Genomic DNA, 19,683 nt, shown 5'->3' with positions numbered 1-19,683 from the left:
AAGCAGACATTCTACTCATGTAAAAACACACTGATTCCCGGACTGTCCGTGGGCCAGATTTAGAAAGCAATTGGGCCGGATCCGACCCACGGGCCTTACTTTGCCTACCCTTGCTCTGCTGCTTGCAGGCTGCACCCTCCAGGACTGGGCCAAACCATTTTGCAATGGCGGGGGCTGAAGGGGTGAAGAAAACCCAAAAGGTATTCTTCATATAGTACTTTTGAAAACAGCTGGTCACCTGCCATCCTGCGTGCTCCCCATCCTTTGATTCCTACATTGCAGGGGGTTGGGCTGGATGACCCTTGAGGGTCCCTTCCAACTCCAAAGTTCTGCTGTTTCATGTTTCCTTGCATGTAAAGCCTGGGCAACGCCAGCAAACCAAGTCACCTGTTTTAAGGAACATCTGCACTCTGGGTAACTCCCTTCCCTGCCCCCCCCCCCACTTCAACATAGAGAAACTCATATCCAAACTTAGCAACCTTATTCGAGGTGCCCCACCCGGAAAGAAGATGGCAAAGCAGATCAGCCAAACGCATTGCTCCCCCCATGCCCGTTTAAAACGAAAAAGGCCTAAAGAGTCAGCGCTTAATGCACTCTGCACGTGCTCAGAGGCACTCTTCTTCTGCATGATCCACCTGGCGTTGAAAATAGGGGCTGGAGAAGAAATAAGGCCCAAAGCGGCCCCTCCATCAGCGCAAACGCCGCCTTACCTGGGGCTGAGGCTCCCTGCCGCCTTCTTCATGGTGGATGCCCCTGGCTTTGCTCTTAGGCTGGGGAAAAGGGGCTCCTGCTCTTTATATTTGATATTCCGGGGCGGAGAGGGAGGCTTCTTCCGAGCAGCGATGGGGAGGATTCCTGCCCGGGCTGCTTTTTGCCCCGCCCGCCGGGAGCTGGAACTGCAAGGCAACTCACTGCAAGGCGCGTCCCGGGGGATGCGGCGGAGCAATGGGGCCCCGGCGGGAAACTTTCCAACTTTCCCCTCCTTCCTGGCTTTCACTTTCCCTCCCCCGGGCCGGGGCCTTTCCTTAACCCTCTACGTGCTGGTGACCGGCGCTGGAGGAGGCGGCGGCGAGAAGGGCCGCGCTGTTTCAGACGCCTGGGAAAAAACCGGACGTTTTTCCCACGGAGCGCAAGCGAGAAGCAGCCGCCGTTTCGCCCCGGCTCAACTAGAGCCGTTCCGCTCCGAGGGATGGCTTAAGATGCGTGATGGCCGTGCACGTGTGAATCCTGCTGTGCGCGTGTAGACGCGCTGGTAGGGCACTTGTGGCTTTAAGAGTGACAGGGAGGGGAGGAAACTCCCCACCCGGTATGGCAGGGACGGAGAAAAGTTGCTGCGCGGCTCAAGAAGGAGATATCCGGTTTTGGGGAGGGAGGCATCGCTTCCTCCCTGCTCGGGCTTTGAAATCCGATCTCGTAACTCTCCGCCTTTCTGCTGGCGCGTTTTGCTTCCGGTTTACGCTCCCGAGGGTGGTTTAGGTAGGCGAAGCAAGGCGCACTTTGCAAGACCTCAGCTGCTCCGCGAAGCCGATTCAACGGGTCTTGCAGAACCTGAGCTGCTAGAAGCGAAGGCGCGTCCCTAGCAAATAAACTCCGCGGCTTGGGCTTGCGCAAGTCAAATGAGCTTTGCTGAAGCAGAGCTGCGAGAGAGGAGCTTATTTTCCTGCCTAGAATAGCATTATGTTAAAGGTAAAGGGACCCCTGACCATTAGGTCCAGTCGTGGCCAAGTCTGGGGTTGCGATGCTCATCTCGCTTTACTGGCCGAGGGAGCCGGCATACAGCTTCTGGGTCATGTGGCCAGCATGACTAAACCGCTTCTGGCAAACCAGAGCAGCGCACGGAAACACTGTTTACCTTCCCGCTGGAGTGGTACCTATTTATCTACTTGCACTTTGACGTGCTTTCGAACTGCTAGGTTGGCAGGAGCAGGGACCGAGCAACAAGAGCTCACCCTGTCGCAGGGATTCGAACCGCCGACCTTCTGATCGGCAAGTCCTAGGCTCTGTGGTTTAACCCACAGCGCTACACATGTCCCATAGCATTATGTTATGTCAGTGTAAATTGTCATAAAGATCATGCAGCCTCCATGGATGGATTTGCGGGTCTGGCTTTCACACGTACCCGTCGCGTTTCCCGCTGCAGGAGCTGCTGGAGGAAGTGGTGCGGCTCCTCTGGTCCTTGATGCCCTCTCGTTTGAGTGAGACTGGGCGCTCTGGAGAAGCCCAACTTCGCCCGCTGTGGGAGACAGAGCCTCAGCAATATAGCCAGACAAGGGCAAGGAGCAGGCAGGTGGGAGGATGAGCCGGCCGAAGAGAAAGAGGGATGCAGGGAAGGAAAGCAGCGTGATGCGGGCCTAGCAGAAGCGAGCGAGGAGCGAGTGCCGGCTGCGTGGAAAGCTAAGCACTTTGCAAGACTGCCTCTGTTATGTACTGAGTTGAATAGGATCCAAAATGCAGCAGTCTGATTGGTCCTAGAACAATAGGATCCAGAATGCAGCAGTCTGATTGGTCCTAGAACAATAGGATCCAGAATGCAGCAGTCTGATTGGTCCTAGATCAATAGGATTCAGAGTGCAGCAGTTTGATTGGTCCTAGAACAATAGGATCCAGAATGCAGTAGTCTGATTGGTCCTAGAACAATAGGATCCAGAATGCAGCAGTCTGATTGGTCCGCAGGAGCCACCCAATCCAGCTCCAGGTGGAAGTGAATCCACAACCTGATTGGCCTACAGGAGAATCCCGGAATTAGCCAATCACATGGAGCCCATTGTGTAAATAATGTATACAAAGCAGACGTTCTGGGGGAACTTCCATTCCTCCTCACCGCTATGAGCTGAATAAAGAGCATGAAATCCACTCTCTGAGTATATTTCAGCTTCTCTGCAAGATGGCTTTTCGAAAGAGTTGAGGCCTTGCGCCAAAGAGACTCCCCTTGCAAGACCTGGGCTGCTGTGTCCTTGTAACCCCTATTCAAAGACAAGATGGATGCAGAACGGCAGTGGCTCACTGGCAGTGAATTTGCCCGCAAAGGCATATTGGACCCATCTTTGGACTCTCTGTATTCAGAGAAACTGGAAGCCTGCCTTTAAGCAGCTGACTAACAGCTACCGGGAACAAGAAGGCGATGGATCTTGGGTCTGATTCAATACATGGCGCCCCCCCCCACAGGGTAGTCATTCAAGCAGATTCTTAAAGATAGCATTTTAATTTTTGTTCTTGCGCTGTTCTATATACACCTGCCAGTCTCCATTCAACCTTAATCATCTTTCAGCTCAGCGGATATTCTGAAAGCAACCCCTGCCCATCCCAATCAGGCCTTTCAAAAAAGGGGGAGAGGAAACTAAATTCTCATTCGTGCCAAATGAAAACAAAAGCATCTAAGCCTTCCCTCTCTGCAGAGAGAGAAAGGGAAACGAGGAAAGTTACAGCCAGTTTTGACAAGAAGCCAACCTGCCCAGTGGAAAAATTTATCCGCGTTCTGGGGCTTTGCAGTGCCTCATTCAAGCCTCTTCTAATCTCCCCTGGTTGTTGAATATCTCTTCAAATTGGAAAAAATGAGGGGTTTTCCCTTACTGCAGGTAAATATTTGTAGAACTATTTAAAGTGCTCCTAAAAACTGAGCTTTAGAAGAACCACCAATCACTTCAGAATTTGAAATTTGGATTTGTGTACATATCCTTTCCACCTCTCTTCTGTTCATCACCTACATTTTTTGGATCAAACTGGCCCTCAAGGTTGGCTTCTAGTCATGAACCATGCTAAAAAAAAATACATTTTAAACACAGCCAGCCAATACAAAATGTTTCAGAGTAATCCTGCAGCCTCCCCCAGTTAAATAATTGTGATAAGGAGATTTAGCAGCAGCAGGAGGAGGAGGAGAGAGGAATATGAGGCCATTGTTCAAGGCGCTCTTGGGACCCCTCACCTTTTCCCAGGAAGCAGCTCTCTCTTGGGGGACGAAGGGGAGGTCGAGTAGCCCCTCCTCTGGGGGATGATCCCATTGCTCAAGCCAGGCCTGGAAGGCAGACCCCTCAGCAGCTGGTAAACTGCAAGGGAGACAATGTGTTAATTCCAGACGGGGCCACAATCGCAGAATCACAGAATAACACCCCAGAGGACAGGATCACACTTCAAAACGACCTTGACAGATTAGAGAACTGGGCCAAAACAAACAAGATGAATTTTAACAGGAAGAAATGTAAAGTATTGCACTTGGGCAAAAAAAAATGAGAGGCACAAATACAAGATGGGGGACACCTGGCTTGAGAGCAGTACATGTGAAAAGGATCTAGGAGTCTTGGTTGACCACAAACTTGACATGAGCCAACAGTGTGACGCGGCAGCTAAAAAAGCCAATGCAATTCTGGGCTGCATCAATAGGAGTATAGTATCTAGATCAAGGGAAGTAATAGTGCCACTGTATTCTGCTCTGGTCAGACCTCACCTGGAGTACTGTGTCCAGTTCTGGGCACCACAGTTCAAGAAGGACACTGACAAACTGGAACGTGTCCAGAGGAGGGCAACCAAAATGGTCCAAGGCCTGGAAACGATGCCTTATGAGGGACGGCTAAGGGAGCTGGGCATGTTTAGCCTGAAGAAGAGGAGGTTAAGGGGTGATATGATAGCCATGTTCAAATATATAAAAGGATGTCACATAGAGGAGGGAGAAAGGTTGTTTTCTGCTGCTCCGGAGAAGCGGACACGGAGCAATGGATCCAAACTACAAGAAAGAAGATTCCACTTAAACATTAGGAAGAACCTCCTGACAGTAAGAGCTGTTTGACAGTGGAATTTGCTGCCAAGGAGTGTGGTGGAGTCTCCTACTTTGGAGATCTTTAAGCAGAGGCTTGACATTCATATGTCAGGAGTGCTCTGATGGTGTTTCCTGCTTGGCAGGGGGTTGGACTCGATGGCCCTTGGGGTCTCTTCCAACTCTATGATTCTAATTGTAGCTTACACAATCACAGAGTGTAGGGTGCCCAGAGAGTCATGACCCAGAAACTCCAGCGGGTGCAGAATGCCACGGCGAGACTCCTTACGGGGTCCTTGCTGTGGGATCATATTCATCCAGTGCTTTACCAACTGCACTGGCTCCCGGTGGAGTACAGGGTCTGGTTCAAGGTGCTGGTTCTAACCTTTGAAGCCCTATACAGCCTAGGATCCTCATACCTACGGGACCGCCTCTCCTGGTATGCCCCACGGAGGACCTTAAGGTCTGCAAATAATAACACCCTGAGGATCCCAGGCCCCAGGGAAATTAGACTGGCCTCGACCAGAGCCAGGGCCTTTTCGGCAGTGGCCCCGATCTGGTGGAACGCTCTGTCACAAGAGACTAGGGTCCTGCGGGACTTGACATCTTTCCGCAGGGCCTGCAAGATAGAGCTGTTCCACCAGGCCTTTGGCCAAGGCACAATCTGACCCTCTCCTTTGGTAATCCTCACAGAACTCTAGCCCAATGGTTGCCATTAATTTGATTTGGATTGATTTTAGAATGAATTGATTTTAGAATGCTGTGTTATGTTTATTGTTGTTAGCCGCTCTGAGCCCGTCTTTGGCTGGGGAGGGTGGGATAGAAAATTATTATTATTATTATTATTATTATTATTATTATTATTATTATTATCATCATCTAGTCCAAGCCCCTGCAATGTGCTTTCGATCTGCTAGGTTGGCAGGAGCAGGGACCGAGCAACGGGAGCTCGCCCCGTCACGGGGATTCAAACCACCGACCTTCTGATCGGCAAGTCCTAGGCTCTGTGGTTTAACCCACAGCGCCACCCTCGTCCCTTGTGTTGGATTATACAGAGCGTTAATTCTTAACGGTCATTGCACCCACTTATTGTCAGACACAAAAGTGTCCGTATCAAGAAATTAACTTTCTTTTTGCAGCCAATAACCAAAGCTTGCTCACAGAAATGAAGGGGGGGGGGAACCTTGCTTGTAGTAAATATCCAACTTGCTATGGACAGAGATTCCAAAATATATACTGCCCACGAGAAATAATGGATGCGTACAATAGCGAACCTGACACCACCTAAATTTAGGTGAACCAGAGCGTAGCACCAGACGCTGCTGTTGTCTGAAGGAAGGTGGGGGGGGGGGAAGGCCTTTGTAGTCGTGGCAGCCAGACTCTCGAACTCGCTTCCCCAGGGGACCCACCCAGCTCCTTTCCTGTCAGTGGGAGACAGTTTTGTTTTGACAGGCCTTCACAATGGGATTCTTCATTCGCCATATTCGATAGATTTATCTCCCATGTTAGCAGCCTTCAGTCACTCATGTATTCACAAAAATAAAAATAAACCATAAACAGCAAATTAAATTACTTTTTATTTAGTTTATTGGAGGGGGCAGTATTTGGTTTACTGCTCCTCCCCCTAAAACGAATTACGTATTCTATTGCAGTACAGTGGTACCTTGGTTGTCAAACGCATTGGCTCCTGAACAAATCAGCTCCCAAATGCCGCAAACCCGGAATTAACGTTTTTCCGAACGTTTTTCGGAACGAACGTCCGGCGCGGCTTTTGCTTGAGTGCAGGAAGCGCCTGCAGCCAGTTGGAAGCCGTGCCTTGGTTTTCAAACAGTTTCGGGAGTTGAACAGACTTCCAGAACGCATTAAGTTTGACAACCAAGGTACTACTGCACTGTTGCTTGCTGATTTCTAGGCTTTTGGGCTGAAAAACAGCACGTTCAGTTTTAATAAGCAACAAGAAGAGGGTTTAAAAAAAAAAAAAGAATTAATATTATGTCCCAGTTTGGTTAAGTGCTCTACCTCTCTTTTAAATCAGAACCAGTGAAGGTGGTGAAGGTCCTGTGTGAGTGTCTGGAGGCGGTTGGAGGATGGATGGCAGCTAACAGGTTGAGGTTGAATCCTGACAAGACAGAAGTACTGTTTTTGGGGGACAGGGGGCGGGCTGGTGTGGAGGACTCCCTGGTCCTGAATGGGGCAACTGTGCCCCTGAAGGACCAGGTGCGCAGCCTGGGAGTCATTTTGGACTCACAGCTGTCCATGGAGGCGCAGGTCAATTCTGTGTCCAGGGCGGCTGTCTACCAGCTCCATCTGGTACGCAGGATGAGACCTTCCCTGCCCGCAGACTGTCTCGCCAAAGTGGTGCATGCTCTAGTTATCTCCCGCTTGGACTACTGCAATGCGCTCTACGTGGGGCTACTGGAAACTACAACTAATCCAGAATGCGGCAGCTAGACTGGTGACTGGGAGCAGCCCCTGAGACCACATAACACCGGTCCTGAGAGATCTGCATTGGCTCCCAGTACGTTTCCGAGCACAATTCAAAGTGCTGGTGCTGACCTTTCAAGCCCTAAACGGCCTCAGTCCTGTATACCTGAAGGAGCGTCTCCAACCCCATCGTTCTGCCCGGACACTGAGGTCCAGCGCCGAGGGCCTTCTGGCGGTTCCCTCGCTGCGAGAAATGAGGTTACAGGGAACCAGGCAGAGGGCCTTCTCGGTGGTGGCGCCCACCCTGTAGAACGCCCTCCCATCAGATGACAAGGCAATAAACAACTATTTTACTTTTAAAAGACAATTGAAGGCGGCCCTGTTTAGCGAAGTTTTTAATGTCTGATGTTGTATTGTTTTTAATATTCGGTTGGAAGCCGCCCAGAGTGGCTGGGGAAACCCAGCCAGATGGGCGGGGTATAAATAATAAATTATTATTATTATTGTGATGATGATGATGATGATGTCAAGGACCCAGACAACTCTGGCTAAAGGGCATAGCTGGCCATAGCAGACAAGGGAGTTGCAGGACGGACGGACGGACGGACAGACACCTGTACCCAGCACCTCCCCACCAACACCCTGATACCTTTGCTGGGTCCCTTTTTCTGCAGGCTGAGCCCATTCTCCTCGCAGGTGCTGAGACGCCGCAGGACATCAGCCAGAGCAGCCTTCAGCACCTGGATCTCATCTTCCTGCAGCTGCAACCGCTGTTCCAGGTAGGAGATGCGGTCGTCCACCTCCATCCCGCTGATGGCTGACAAGTTATCATCTGGGGAACAGAAGGGGTCAAGTCAGGAAGATGAGGCGAGCCATTGTATTGTATTGTAGTGCCACTGTATTCTGCTCTGGTCAGACCTCACCTGGAGTACTGTGTCCAGTTCTGGGCACCACAGTTCAAGAAGGACACTGACAAACTGGAACGTGTCCAGAGGAGGGCAACCAAAATGGTCAAAGGCCTGGAAACGATGCCTTATGAGGAACGGCTAAGGGAGCTGGGCATGTTTAGCCTGGAGAAGAGGAGGTTAAGGGCTGATATGATAGCCATGTTCAAATATATAAAAGGATGTCACCTAGAGGAGGGAGAAAGGTTGTTTTCTGCTGCTCCAGAGAAGCGGACACGGAGCAATGGATCCAAACTACAAGAAAGAAGATTCCACCTAAACATTAGGAAGAACTTCCTGACAGTAAGAGCTGTTTGACAGTGGAATTTGCTGCCAAGGAGTGTGGTGGAGTCTCCTACTTTGGAGGTCTTTCAGCAGAGGCTTGACAACCATATGTCAGGAGTGCTCTGATGGTGTTTCCTGCTTGGCAGGGGGTTGGACTCGATGGCCCTTGAGGTCTCTTCCAACTCTAGGATTCTGTGATTCTATGATTTCCTAAGACAACAGGCACTACATGACATTTGTAAAAACAAAACAATAAGGTGGGTTTGGCTAGGAAACCCAAGCTTTTCGCTCACAGTTGTTGGGCGTGTTTCAATCATGGCAAGAGATTTTATTTCAGATTTCTGACATCCAAGCGCAGCATTCTACAACACCGCACCACACTCGCCCTCCAATACCGAATACTTTGCCTTGGGTGTGTTGCTTTTAATATACAGCGGTACCTTGGTTCTCAAACTTAGTCCGTTCCCAAAGTCTGTTCCAAAACCAAAGCGTTCCAAAACCAAGGCATGCTTTCCCATAGGAGGTAATGCAAAATGGATTAATCCGTTCCAGACTTTTAAAAACAACCCCTAAAGCAGCAAGTTAACATGAATTTTACTATCTAAGGAGACCATTGATCCGTAAAATGAAAGCAGTAAGCAATGTACTGCAGTCACACAATCAATCAATCAATCAATCAATCAGTAGCTGAACTGGGTTCCTCACAGTCACAAAAGAAAAAGAGCCGCAAAAACAGACAGACCTCATTGTAACACTCAAATCAGAAGCCTAACATTCAAGTGGAGCACATTTTGCTTCTGAAAAAGGTTCGCAAACCAGAACCCTTACTTCCGGGTTTGCAGTATTTGGGTTCCAAGTTGTTTGAGTACCAAAGCGTTTGAGAACCAAGGGACCACTGTAAACAGGTTTCTAGACCTCATGGCTGGAGAGGGGCACTTGAAAAATGCACAGGCAGTGTCAAGGGGGGGCGGGATGCAATGTTAAGGTAGAGCTTTGCTAATTATTTTTGCGTGCATCCACCTAGGCACATTAGTAAAGGTAAAGGGACCCCTGACCATTCAGGTCCAGTCGTGACTGACTCTGGGGTTGCGGCGGTCATCTTGCTTTATTGGCTGAGGGAGCCGGCGTACAGCTTCCAGGTCATGTGACCAGCATGACCAAGCTACCTCTGGCGAACCAGAGCAGCGCAGGGAAACGGCGTTTACCTTCCCGCTGGAGCGGTACCTATTTATCTACCTGCACTTTGACGTGCTTTCAAACTGCTAGGTGGGCAGGAGCAGGGACTGAGCAACGGGAGCTCACCCCATCGCAGGAATTTGAACCACCGACCTTCTGATCGGCAAGTCCTAGGCTCTGTGGTTTAACCCACAGCGCCACCCGTGTTCCATTATAGGCACATTAACCTGTGCCAATTGGAGAGGAATGTTTTATATAAAACATGCCAAAATTAGTGAAAGGCGGAATTTGTGAGCATATGAGCTGGTTTTAAGTAGGCTCATCTACTTGCATGTTCTTCTGTATGAAAGGCGGAGCCTGTCAAGAGTCTGTAAGAGGAGATGCTGTTTGACAAGTAAATTACAACAGGTCTTGAGGATGAGATGATGGAGCCAACAGTTTTATGGCCTTTTAATATCGCTACGCAGCTGATATCAATATCAATCTGTTTGAAATATCCCTTGATTTTTTAAAAAAATGCACATTTACAAATATATCTCAAAGATTCAATCCCCCAAAATAGAAATTACTGGATAATATGACCACAGCAGCATGCATTATATATGTGAATTATCAGAAGCAAAAGGAAACTCATCAATTTAGGAAATAGTTTATGAGACCATTGAACAGAATAAGTTGTGCTGTGTCAGTGAAATGAGGGGAGTATCAAACTAATAGTTTAGGACAAGAATGGGAGCTCTTTAGAGAATATAAAGTGAAGCGAAAGAGGAACACACAATTGTGGTATGTTTTTCATTCCTCTTTCTGCCTCTGAAGACGGTTTGGAAACTGGTTGGTGCAGAGTTCAGAGCAAGATGTTTTGAGCATATTACTCTGATCCTGGCTGCCAGTTAGTTTCCTGTCCCAGTGGCGTAGCGTGGGTTGTCAGCACCCGGGACAAGGCAAGTAATTTGTGCCCCCTAACCCGTGGATTTGCGCCCCCTAACCCTAACCCCCAGATGTTGCGGCCAGTGCGGCCGGCCCCCCCTGCACCCCCCACGCTATGCCACTGTCCTGTCCCAAATCAACATACAGTGGTCCCTTGGTTCTCAAATGCCTTGGTACGCAAACAACTTGGAACCCAAACACTGCAAACCCGGAAGTAAGTGTTCCGGTTTGTGAACCTTTTTCGGAAGCCAAACATGCTCTGTTTTGGGTGTTACACTTCCGATTTGAGTGTTACGATGAGGTCTGTCTGTTTTTGCTATTTATTTTGCGTTTTTATTTTTGCGGCTTTTTTGTGACTGTGTGGGACCCAGTTCAGCTACTGATTGATTGATTGATTGTGTGACTGCAGTACATTGTTTATTGCTTTCATTTTATGGATCAATGGTCTTGTTAGATAGTAAAATTCATGTTAAATTGCTGTTTTAGGGGTTGCTTTTAAAAGTCTGGAACCGATCATTTTGCATTACTTTCTATAGGAAAGCACACTTTGGTTTTGGAACGGACTTCTAGAATGGATTAAGTTTGAGAACTGGTAGCGCTGTACTGTTTCTGACCTATAAAACCTTAAATGGCTCAGGACCACAATATTTCAAGGACGTCTCTGCCCATATGAACCAACCCAGACCCTGTGGTCACCATATGAGGCCCTTATTTCTGTGCCGCCTCCTCAAGAGGTCCAGAGGGGGGGCCACATAAGAACGGGGCCTTCTCTGATGTGGCTCCTCATTTGTCAAATGCTTTCCCCAGGAAGGCTCGCCTGGCGTCTTCACTACATATATTTAGGCACCAGGCAAACATATTCCTCTTCTCCCAGGCCTTTTGCTAATTAAACCATCTATTGCCTTTTAGGAACAGGTGGGATTTTTTTTTAAGTATATCTCTGGTTTGAATGTATCTATGCGGGGTTTATTGTCTGCTTACTTGTTTGGTTGGAAATCACTTTGGGTTGCCCTGGGCAAGAGAACAGATTTAATAAATTATAATAATAATAATATCATATTAGAATTACTTCTCAATGACTAGCCTAATTTTATGCGAATGTGATTATCAGTCATGAGCTTATGGTGTTATTATTAAATTACCAATATGGAAAACATAATTTTATATTGCAATGAGATTTTATATGTAGCTATGTTACATTTGTAATGAATCTGTATATTTGTTAAATAAGTAGATAATAAATTAAATAAATTATTGAGGAAAAAAATTATATATATATATATATATATATATATATATATATATATAAAACATTACCAAAATATATACTGTACAAATAAACTGTTGAAACAGTGATCCTGTCCTAGTCAAATCTGAGCCTCTATCCACATGAATTCGGCATTCAAGAAGTGCATAATTTTTTTCAAGGGATGCATAAATTTTATGAAATAAATGAATAAATTTGGGTGATGGCAGTGTCACAGACATTGTGAAAAGAACAAAATCATGACATCCAGGAAGGTTGCAGGCAGTGCATAGTGTACTGATTATTATTTGTTACATTTCTTAGTTGTTTTTCTTGCAGATGCAGCCCAAAAGCGACTTACAATAATAAACAAGTAAATAAGATGCTCTTAAAACCTATGTAAAACGAAGCACAGAAAAATCTAAGCAGCGTTCATATTTTTTTTAAAGGAGGATTAAAACATCCCACCCACTAAAAGAAGCCACAGATAATGAAAAAGCCAAATGCATTTAATTATAATTTTATATATGATATAACCCCTGGGCTGAAGCCCTGCCTGCTTCTACATATGGAGGACTGAGATAAAAGCATTGAAATAGATGTTTGAGGAGCTCATGAATTTTGTGGATCAAAGCAGCGATCAGTAAGGTCCAGTTTCTTGCAGACACTGCCCACTAGTGGCAAATTAGTGATACTTCCAGCTGCTTTTAGTAAATTGGTTTCTCTCTGTCACACCTGTCCTCCAGGTAGATGGGCATCAGATTATATCGTTCGCATATTTGGAAAGGGATTAGGATTTTCTTGGGGCAAGGGCGTAAACCACACACCAAAAGCAACTGGTGCCAGTTAACGTGGAATAAATACCACCGCTATGCTCCATTGTTGAAATAGGCAGGTTTCAAGCATGCATTGAAAACACGAGGGATAACACCACGGTTTGAAATCACGCTTTTGCCACCCTGGTGCCATAGCCAAGACTCTTGTAATAATTAATCTGGAATAACTACCACCCCAAAATTCTGTAATCATGGTCAATAATGTGTATTAAAATCCCCAGTTCACTTATCTACTGGAAGAGTGGGAAGGGGAGAATACTTATTTTTACCAGTCTTCAATCAGTTGACCAATGCTATCTCTGAATCCTATCCACACTTACTTCGAAGTAAGCCCCTCTGAAATATGCATAGCAGCCTCCAAGGATGCTGTGCCTTCGAAGGCTAAGGTGTATTATGGGCTAGCTAATGGTTCTCTTAAATGGCTGTGAATACATTGATCTGGCCTCTCTGGAGCTAACAAATGTTTCAAGGGCTGTTCAAGACAGAGGGTCCTGTTTACGGTTTTGTTTTTCCGCCCTGGTTTTCTCTTGCCCCCTTCCTGACCATCAGGTGCCCTGTGCTGTCTGTCTCAGGAGCCACACAGGTATTCTGCCAGGAGAGCTTCCTTTCTGAAGCTGACCAGGGCAAGGATTAGGATCTGGGGCCTGCTGGTCGCAGAACTTCCCCTGCGCAAATAAACAGTGCATTTCCCCTCCTGCTAACTTCTCAAAACAGGGGTGCTTGGATAGCCAGAAGCCTGATACTCTGACATAAAAGCCTTGTGAGTCCTTCATTGTTTGGTGTGCATGATAAACCTGGGCAGGCACTCTGTACATTCTCAGAGGCATGCATTCCCCTTTATTTAAATCCCACGCCTTTGATAGCAGCTAAAAAGAAGTCCCAGGGCTGGGGAATTAAGCTTTGCTCTCCTGTGGTCAGTAATCAGGGTGTGATGGTGGTGCCTGCCTCTGGGGGGGAAACTGAGTTTTCAGTGAAGTCGGCTGATTTCCCCCGCTTTTCTTCCAGGCTCGGAGGTTGGTGGTGGATGGTATGTTTTGAGAGAGCGCTTTGCGCAGGCACGTCAGTTCCCTTTCCCCACCTTCCTTGCCAAGCTATTCCTTCTGGCACCTCTTAGAAATGGCACTGGAACAGCTCCCCCCACCCCAGCCTTTCCCGAACAGCATTGCCATCCTTCCTCCGACCTTACACGACGAAGACACGGTTCAGGCGCCTCGACATTTGGCGTGTGCGTTGCGCGCACTCACACATGCACAACCCGCGTGTGTTGCTTCTCCCCTCCCCGCGTTCTTCGAATTCCCACAGCTCCCTCTCCGGAGGGGCTGCGGCTGCATGCAGAACTGGGCTGGGCGCAGGCAAAGTGGGGCAAAGGCGAAGCGAGGGGCGCAGGGCCAGTAGACACCCACCTGTCATGCTGGGGTTTGCCCTGGGCCCGGTGCCCTCGCCGCCACGCTGCCCCTGCCTGCCCTTTTCACGACCTCTGCCGCAGTGCCAGGGGCTCGCTCCCTGCCCTACCCGGGTGCTTGCCTCCTCTCGGGTTCTCCTCCTCTGCAATCGTATTTCTTGGCTCGCTTCTCTCTCCTCCCTCTTTGCAGCATCTCCCAGGCGCCGTCCAATCGCGAGCGACGGGCGGGCGCTGCATCCAGGCAGAGTACCAGGCGAGAGAGGTGGACGGACGGGGAGTCTGTTCCCCAGGACACGGCTGAAGCTGTCCAGCGACCTTGGACAGGGCAGGAGGGCGCTGGTCAGTCAGAAGTGAGGTGGAAACAGACGGAGCCCCAGCCCCTTGGATTCAGAAGCAGAGGGGCGCAAGAGAATTTTTGTGGGTGGGAGGAGTGTTCCTGCCATGGGGAAGATGTGCAAAATAAGGCTGCGCCAAAAAGAGAGAAACGGGTATGGCTGGCAGATTGGAAGGATGGCTTCCAATACCTGCTCAGCTCTGACCTTGGCGCGCTCACAATTTCTTAGCCCGACTTACCCAGCAAGGTGGTTGTGGGAATAAATTGGAATAGCCGTGGACGTGGGCATCGCTCTTGAGAACCGTGGAGATACAAAAAAATTAAATAAAGTAAAACGCAGCCCTGAGAATGAGACCCAGAACCTGTTCGGAATGCCAGGGCTCAGCTCTTGTCATGTATTCTCATAAAACACTGCCTCTGAACATATGAAGAGTGCAAGCTGGAAATCCGAACCCCGAGCATGTAACCTGTTGCATGCTGGGGCTCAGCCCTGGAACGAGCGTAGTTTTACTCGCACAAAGAGTATCTGGAGCATGTGCAGAGTTCCCTCCGGGAACCCTTGGCGTGGATTAGTTTGTCCTTCGCAGTTCCCTCTTTATTCACCATCGGAGTGGTCAATTTGTGGCAGAAGGCAGGCTGACCCCACCCCGCGCCCCCGCCCAATCTTTCCGCGCGCGCTTATTATAGGCGACGCGAGTGGTTGAATTCCGAAATTAGTGGTTTCGGCTGCAGAACGGGAGGTGGCAGTTATTCCAGAGTGAAAATTATTCCTGAGTAGTTAAAGCGCCCACCTGACCCAGCCGCCCACGGATGGAGGTGGATGATGGGCTTGCTTGCGAATTTCCCAGTTTGCATCGGGCGGGCGAGCGCGGGCGGAGGGCGGCCGGCTAAGCTGCGCGATGACCCATTTGGGCGCGGGGTGTGGCATCGCGGCAGGGCGCGGGGGGCTTGCTCAGAAAAGAGGGCAGCAGGTCAGCCGAGCGCCCCCCCTTGCGCTCCCCACCCTCCCCTGCCCCAATGCCCCCTTGGCGCCGCGCCAGCCCTGCGCGACCCTCCCTGGGCATGGAAAGGCACCCGCCCCGCCCTGCGCCCATCCCTTGGACTTCTTGCAGAGCATCCCAGAGGGCACCTCCCTTGCTCTCGGCGCGCGCGCATGCAAGCGATGAAGCCAGGTCTACAGCATCTTGCAAAGCGGCGGGCATTTCCCCCCACCCTAGCTAGGCGATGGATGGATGGATGGAGCGGCGCTGGGGCGCCTCCGAAAAAGCCCCGGCGGTGGTCCAGCGGGGCGCGCGCGGACGCTGCAGGGACTCACCATTGCAGAACTGCAGCAGCAAGGAGGTGTCGTACAGGATCCCACAGCTGGGCATCCTCTCGGCCATGCCCGCCCCCTGCGCCCCTACCGCCCCCCACCCACAAGGACCGACTCCCCACCCACCCCGTCCCCCCACCTCCCTCCCTCCTGCCTGCCCTCCTTCGCTCACACCTTGGCTCCTTCTGCCTCTCCACCCGCCTCTCCCTCCCGCCTGGTCCCCTGCATGCCTGCCTCCCGTTACCATAGCAACCCACCTCTTTCCTGCATCCTCTTGGCTAAGCACCCCAGTGGCTCCGCTAAGGGGCCCCTCGCTGGGCTGCACTCTCTCCAAGTCCCCACTTTAAGCAAATCAAATTACACACACATTACACACCCGCGCGCACGCACACACACTCGACCCTACCTTCGGCTCAACATGGAGCCCCACCCACAACCCCCCCAGCCCCACCCACACAGCTCGTCCTTGCTAAATCTCTCTCTCTCCCTCTTTCTACCTTCTTCAGATCTTCACCCGTTTTTTGCTTTTTCGTAGGCGGGGATGTAGTTGGTTTTTTCTAGGGATGCTTGGTTTTTAAATAATATCCGAAAGATCAGGGGGGGAAGGGTCGTATCCAACCAAGTTGTGCTCTGAGTAGACCCGTTGCAACTAATGAGCCTAGATTAGTCCGCCCCCATTAATTTCAATGGGTCTACTCTGAGTAGGACTGACGTTCGCTGCAACTCAAGATCTGTAAACGTTCCCACCTTAGTCTCATCCACTGCTACCTTATAGTCTTTCCTGTTTTCTGAATGCAGGCAATTCAAAACTAAATCATAGGAATACCCTCCCCCCAATATCATAGAGTCATAGAATTTCAGAGTTGGAAGGGGCCACCAAGGGTCATCTAGTCCAACCCCTTGCAATGAAGGAATGTCAGCTAAAGCATCCATGATAACCTCTGCTTTAAAACCTCCAAGGAAGGAGAGCCCACATCCCAACGTCGGAACAGCTCTTACTGTCAGAAAGTCCCCCCCCCCCTGATCTTTAATATACCGTAATTGGTCTTTGGCACTCACTGCTGCAGGATACGGCTGCATCTCTTGGTATCAGTGGCTTGCTGCTGCATCTGCTTGCAATAGTGAATTGGCAGGGACAAGGGAGCCAGCAAGACAGACTTAATGTGCCTCACAAGCTGCTTGTGTAGATAAAAGGCAATAAACTTCTGTAGGCTACCTTGAGCATCTTGGAGGAAATACGAGGCCTATCAATAAAATTGGCACAGGTAGGCTGTCTCCAAACATGGCTGGAGGACATACTTGTGACTCTCTCCTACACTGCTTGGTTGCTGCTGCTTGTTTTTTGCAAGATCCGTTGTACCCTTTAAACAGCTCTAGCCCACCAAAGCTTAGTAAAGGTAAAGGGACCCCTGACCATGAGGTCCAGTTGTGACCGACTCTGGGGTTGTGGCGCTCATCTCGCTTTATTGGCCGAGGGAGCCGGCATGCAGCTTCTGGGTCATGTGGCCAGCATGACTAAGCCACTTCTGGCAAACCAGAGCAGTGCACGGCAACGCCATTTACCTTCCCGCCGGAGTGGTACCTATTTATCTACTTGCACTTTGACGTGCTTTCGGACTGCTAGGCTGGCAATGAGCAATGGGAGCTCATTCCGTCACAGGGATTCGAACCACCGACCTTCTGATCGGCAAGTCCTAGGCTCTGTGGTTTAACCCACAGCGCCACCCGCATCCTTATGCCCCAGTAAATCTGTTAGTTTTCCAGTTGCCATGAGATTCTTTGTTGCTTCTTTTTTAAAAATAATTTTTATTGATTTTCAAAACAAATATACATATAATTCCATATCAGAGTTTGTCACAGATTTTCTCTTTTGGACTTCCTTCAGCTTCTCTGCCAATCATCCGTATTTAATTTTTAATTACGCATTTCCTTAATTTAATATTGCCCTCCCAAACATATTATCTTTTTTACAATACTCCTCCAATTCACAGAGCTTCTTGAAACCCCACCAGCGTTGTTTGCTCATCACATATACTTTTCAGATACTCTACAAATTTTCCACAGTCTTCGATGAACTTTTGGTCTCGTAGATATCTAATCCTCCCGGTTAATTTATCCAGTTCTGCATAGTCCATCAGTTTCAATCTCCATTCTTCGAGTGTCGGTAATTCCTCTTGTTTCCATTTTTGGGCCAGTAATATTCTTGCTGCTGTTATTGCGTATTCTTTGTTGCTTCTAACCAAGAGGAGGACTCTATTTCTAACTAGCTATTGCTGACGATGGACGGCCATGGGTTGGAGCTCCCCTTCTCCATGAATCAATCTAATCCCTTGAAAGCCACTTCAGTAAATTGTTAACCCAACCTTTCAGTGGCAATGAATTCCATAAGTTAATTATGCCTTGCTACGGAAGTACTGTACTTCATTCAAGCCTTCCCACTTTATATTCATGGGTCTTTTGTGACATCTAGTGGCACAGGAAGGGAATATAACTCCAGCCCACCCAGTTTAAACAAATTGGCTCCTTCTGTCCACTTTACCCATAAAAGATAAATCTCTCTTTGCCTTCTCTCACTCTTTCTCATGCACACCTCTTTTAGAAGACATCTGGAGGCAGCCCTGTTTAGGAAAGCTCTTAATGTTTAACAGACCACTGTATTTTAATACTTTGTTGGAAGCCGCCCAGAGTGGCTGGGGAAGCCCAGCCAGATAGGCGGGGTATAAATAATAAATTATTATTAAGTTATTATTATTATTTTCCTTCTAACAATAGACCTTTTACACAAAATGCAAAGTGTTTCCTTCCTTTCCTCCCTCATGCCCTGCTCTCCCACTTCCACCAAATATTACCTTGTCCTCTCTTCTCCTAACCTCCAGGTCTTCTTAATTCCATCCCTGTTAAAGAGGAGCATGTGAGCTCTGCATGAGTTGACTCCAAGGCATGGAGATAAAAGTGGGGGTTGGAGAGAGAGAAAAAAGAGGGAAGATGCAACATGGAGCATGAGTAATCAAGGCCAACTAAGGCATCAGCAAGCTGTTGTTTAGTCATTTAGTCATGTCCGACTCTTCGTGACCCCCTGGACCAGAGCACGCCAGGCCCTCCTGTCTTCCACTGCCTCCCGCAGTTTGGTCAAACTCATGCTGGCAGCTTCAAGAACACTGTCCCACCATCTCATCCTCTCTCGTCCCCTTCTCCTTGGGCCCTCCATCTGTCTCAACATCAGGGTCTTTTCCAGGGAGTCTTCTCTTCTCATGAGGTGGCCAAAGTATTGCAGCCTCAGCTTCACGATCTGTCCTTCCAGTGAGCACTCAGGGCTGATATCCTTCAGAATGGAGAGGTTTGATCTTCTTGCAGTCCATGGGACTCTCAAGAGTCTCCTCCAGCACCAGAATTCAAAAGCATCCATTCTTCGCCGATCAGCCTTCTTGATGGTCCAGCTCTCACTTCCATACATCACCACTTGGAAAACCATAGCTTTAACTATACATACCTTTGTTGGCAAGGTGATGTCTTTTTTTAAAAAGCAGAGACATTAGCAAGCTATTGTTTATTTTTTTAGTACCTGCCCTTTACCCAAATGCCCCAGGGCAGGTTCCAGCATTAAAACATAATATTAAAAAAATTGAAACAACTTGAAACCATAAAATAAGTGGGTCCTTAAAACATGTGCCTCACGTGTCAGAGATGTGACTTCAGCTATATCCTGACGGTGGCAGACTTTGAGCTCTCAAGTTTCTGAATTGGTCGCACTGCCCTAAAACCACCTCTGCTCCAGAAGCTGTCTAATGAAGGTGCCAGGCACACCTCTTTGGGGAGGGAGGTCTACAGCTTAGAGGCCACCACAGAGAAGGCCTCATAGGCCACCCCCCAAGCCTCTGAAGGAGAAACTATGGAGAGGGACCCCTCTGCCAATCTCAGCACCCAAGTGGGTCTGTAGGTAAGGTGGTCTTTCTGATAAAGCTAGTTGACACAAGATTGGAGGGGCTGCAGATTGCACAAATGTGGTTTCCACCCACTCAACTTATCAGGTTCTTGGTTTTAGACCCTCCC

General features: G+C 48.9%; 1 protein-coding gene across 5 annotated transcripts in view; it reads right to left on the bottom strand.

Moving 5' to 3' along the window:
* EML2 (EMAP like 2) overlaps nt 1–16,026 on the bottom strand; it is a 52,363-nt gene extending 36,337 nt beyond the window's left edge. Inside the window, exons 1-4 of one of the 5 annotated variants that reach the window (XM_082231039.1) lie at nt 15,891–16,026; nt 7,821–8,003; nt 3,923–4,043; nt 2,120–2,233 (exon numbers count right to left, since the gene is read on the bottom strand). In XM_082231039.1, coding sequence (XP_082087165.1) covers nt 2,120–2,233; nt 3,923–4,043; nt 7,821–8,003; nt 15,891–15,903 — 431 coding nt within the window. In that variant the 5' untranslated portion in view covers nt 15,904–16,026. Of the gene's footprint in view, nt 1–710; nt 1,405–2,119; nt 2,234–3,922; nt 4,044–7,820; nt 8,004–13,988; nt 14,116–15,636; nt 15,751–15,890 lie in introns of those variants that run through there. The other 4 variants (XM_082231038.1, XM_082231040.1, XM_082231041.1 and 1 more) reach the window with 4 other exon arrangements.
* Between the last annotated feature and the right edge of the window lie 3,657 nt (nt 16,027–19,683).

The sequence above is a fragment of the Podarcis vaucheri genome, assembly GCF_965113315.1.
Source record: "Podarcis vaucheri genome assembly, chromosome: 7".
NCBI lineage: Eukaryota > Metazoa > Chordata > Lepidosauria > Squamata > Lacertidae > Podarcis > Podarcis vaucheri.
This window is presented reverse-complemented; position numbering and strand designations above follow the sequence as displayed.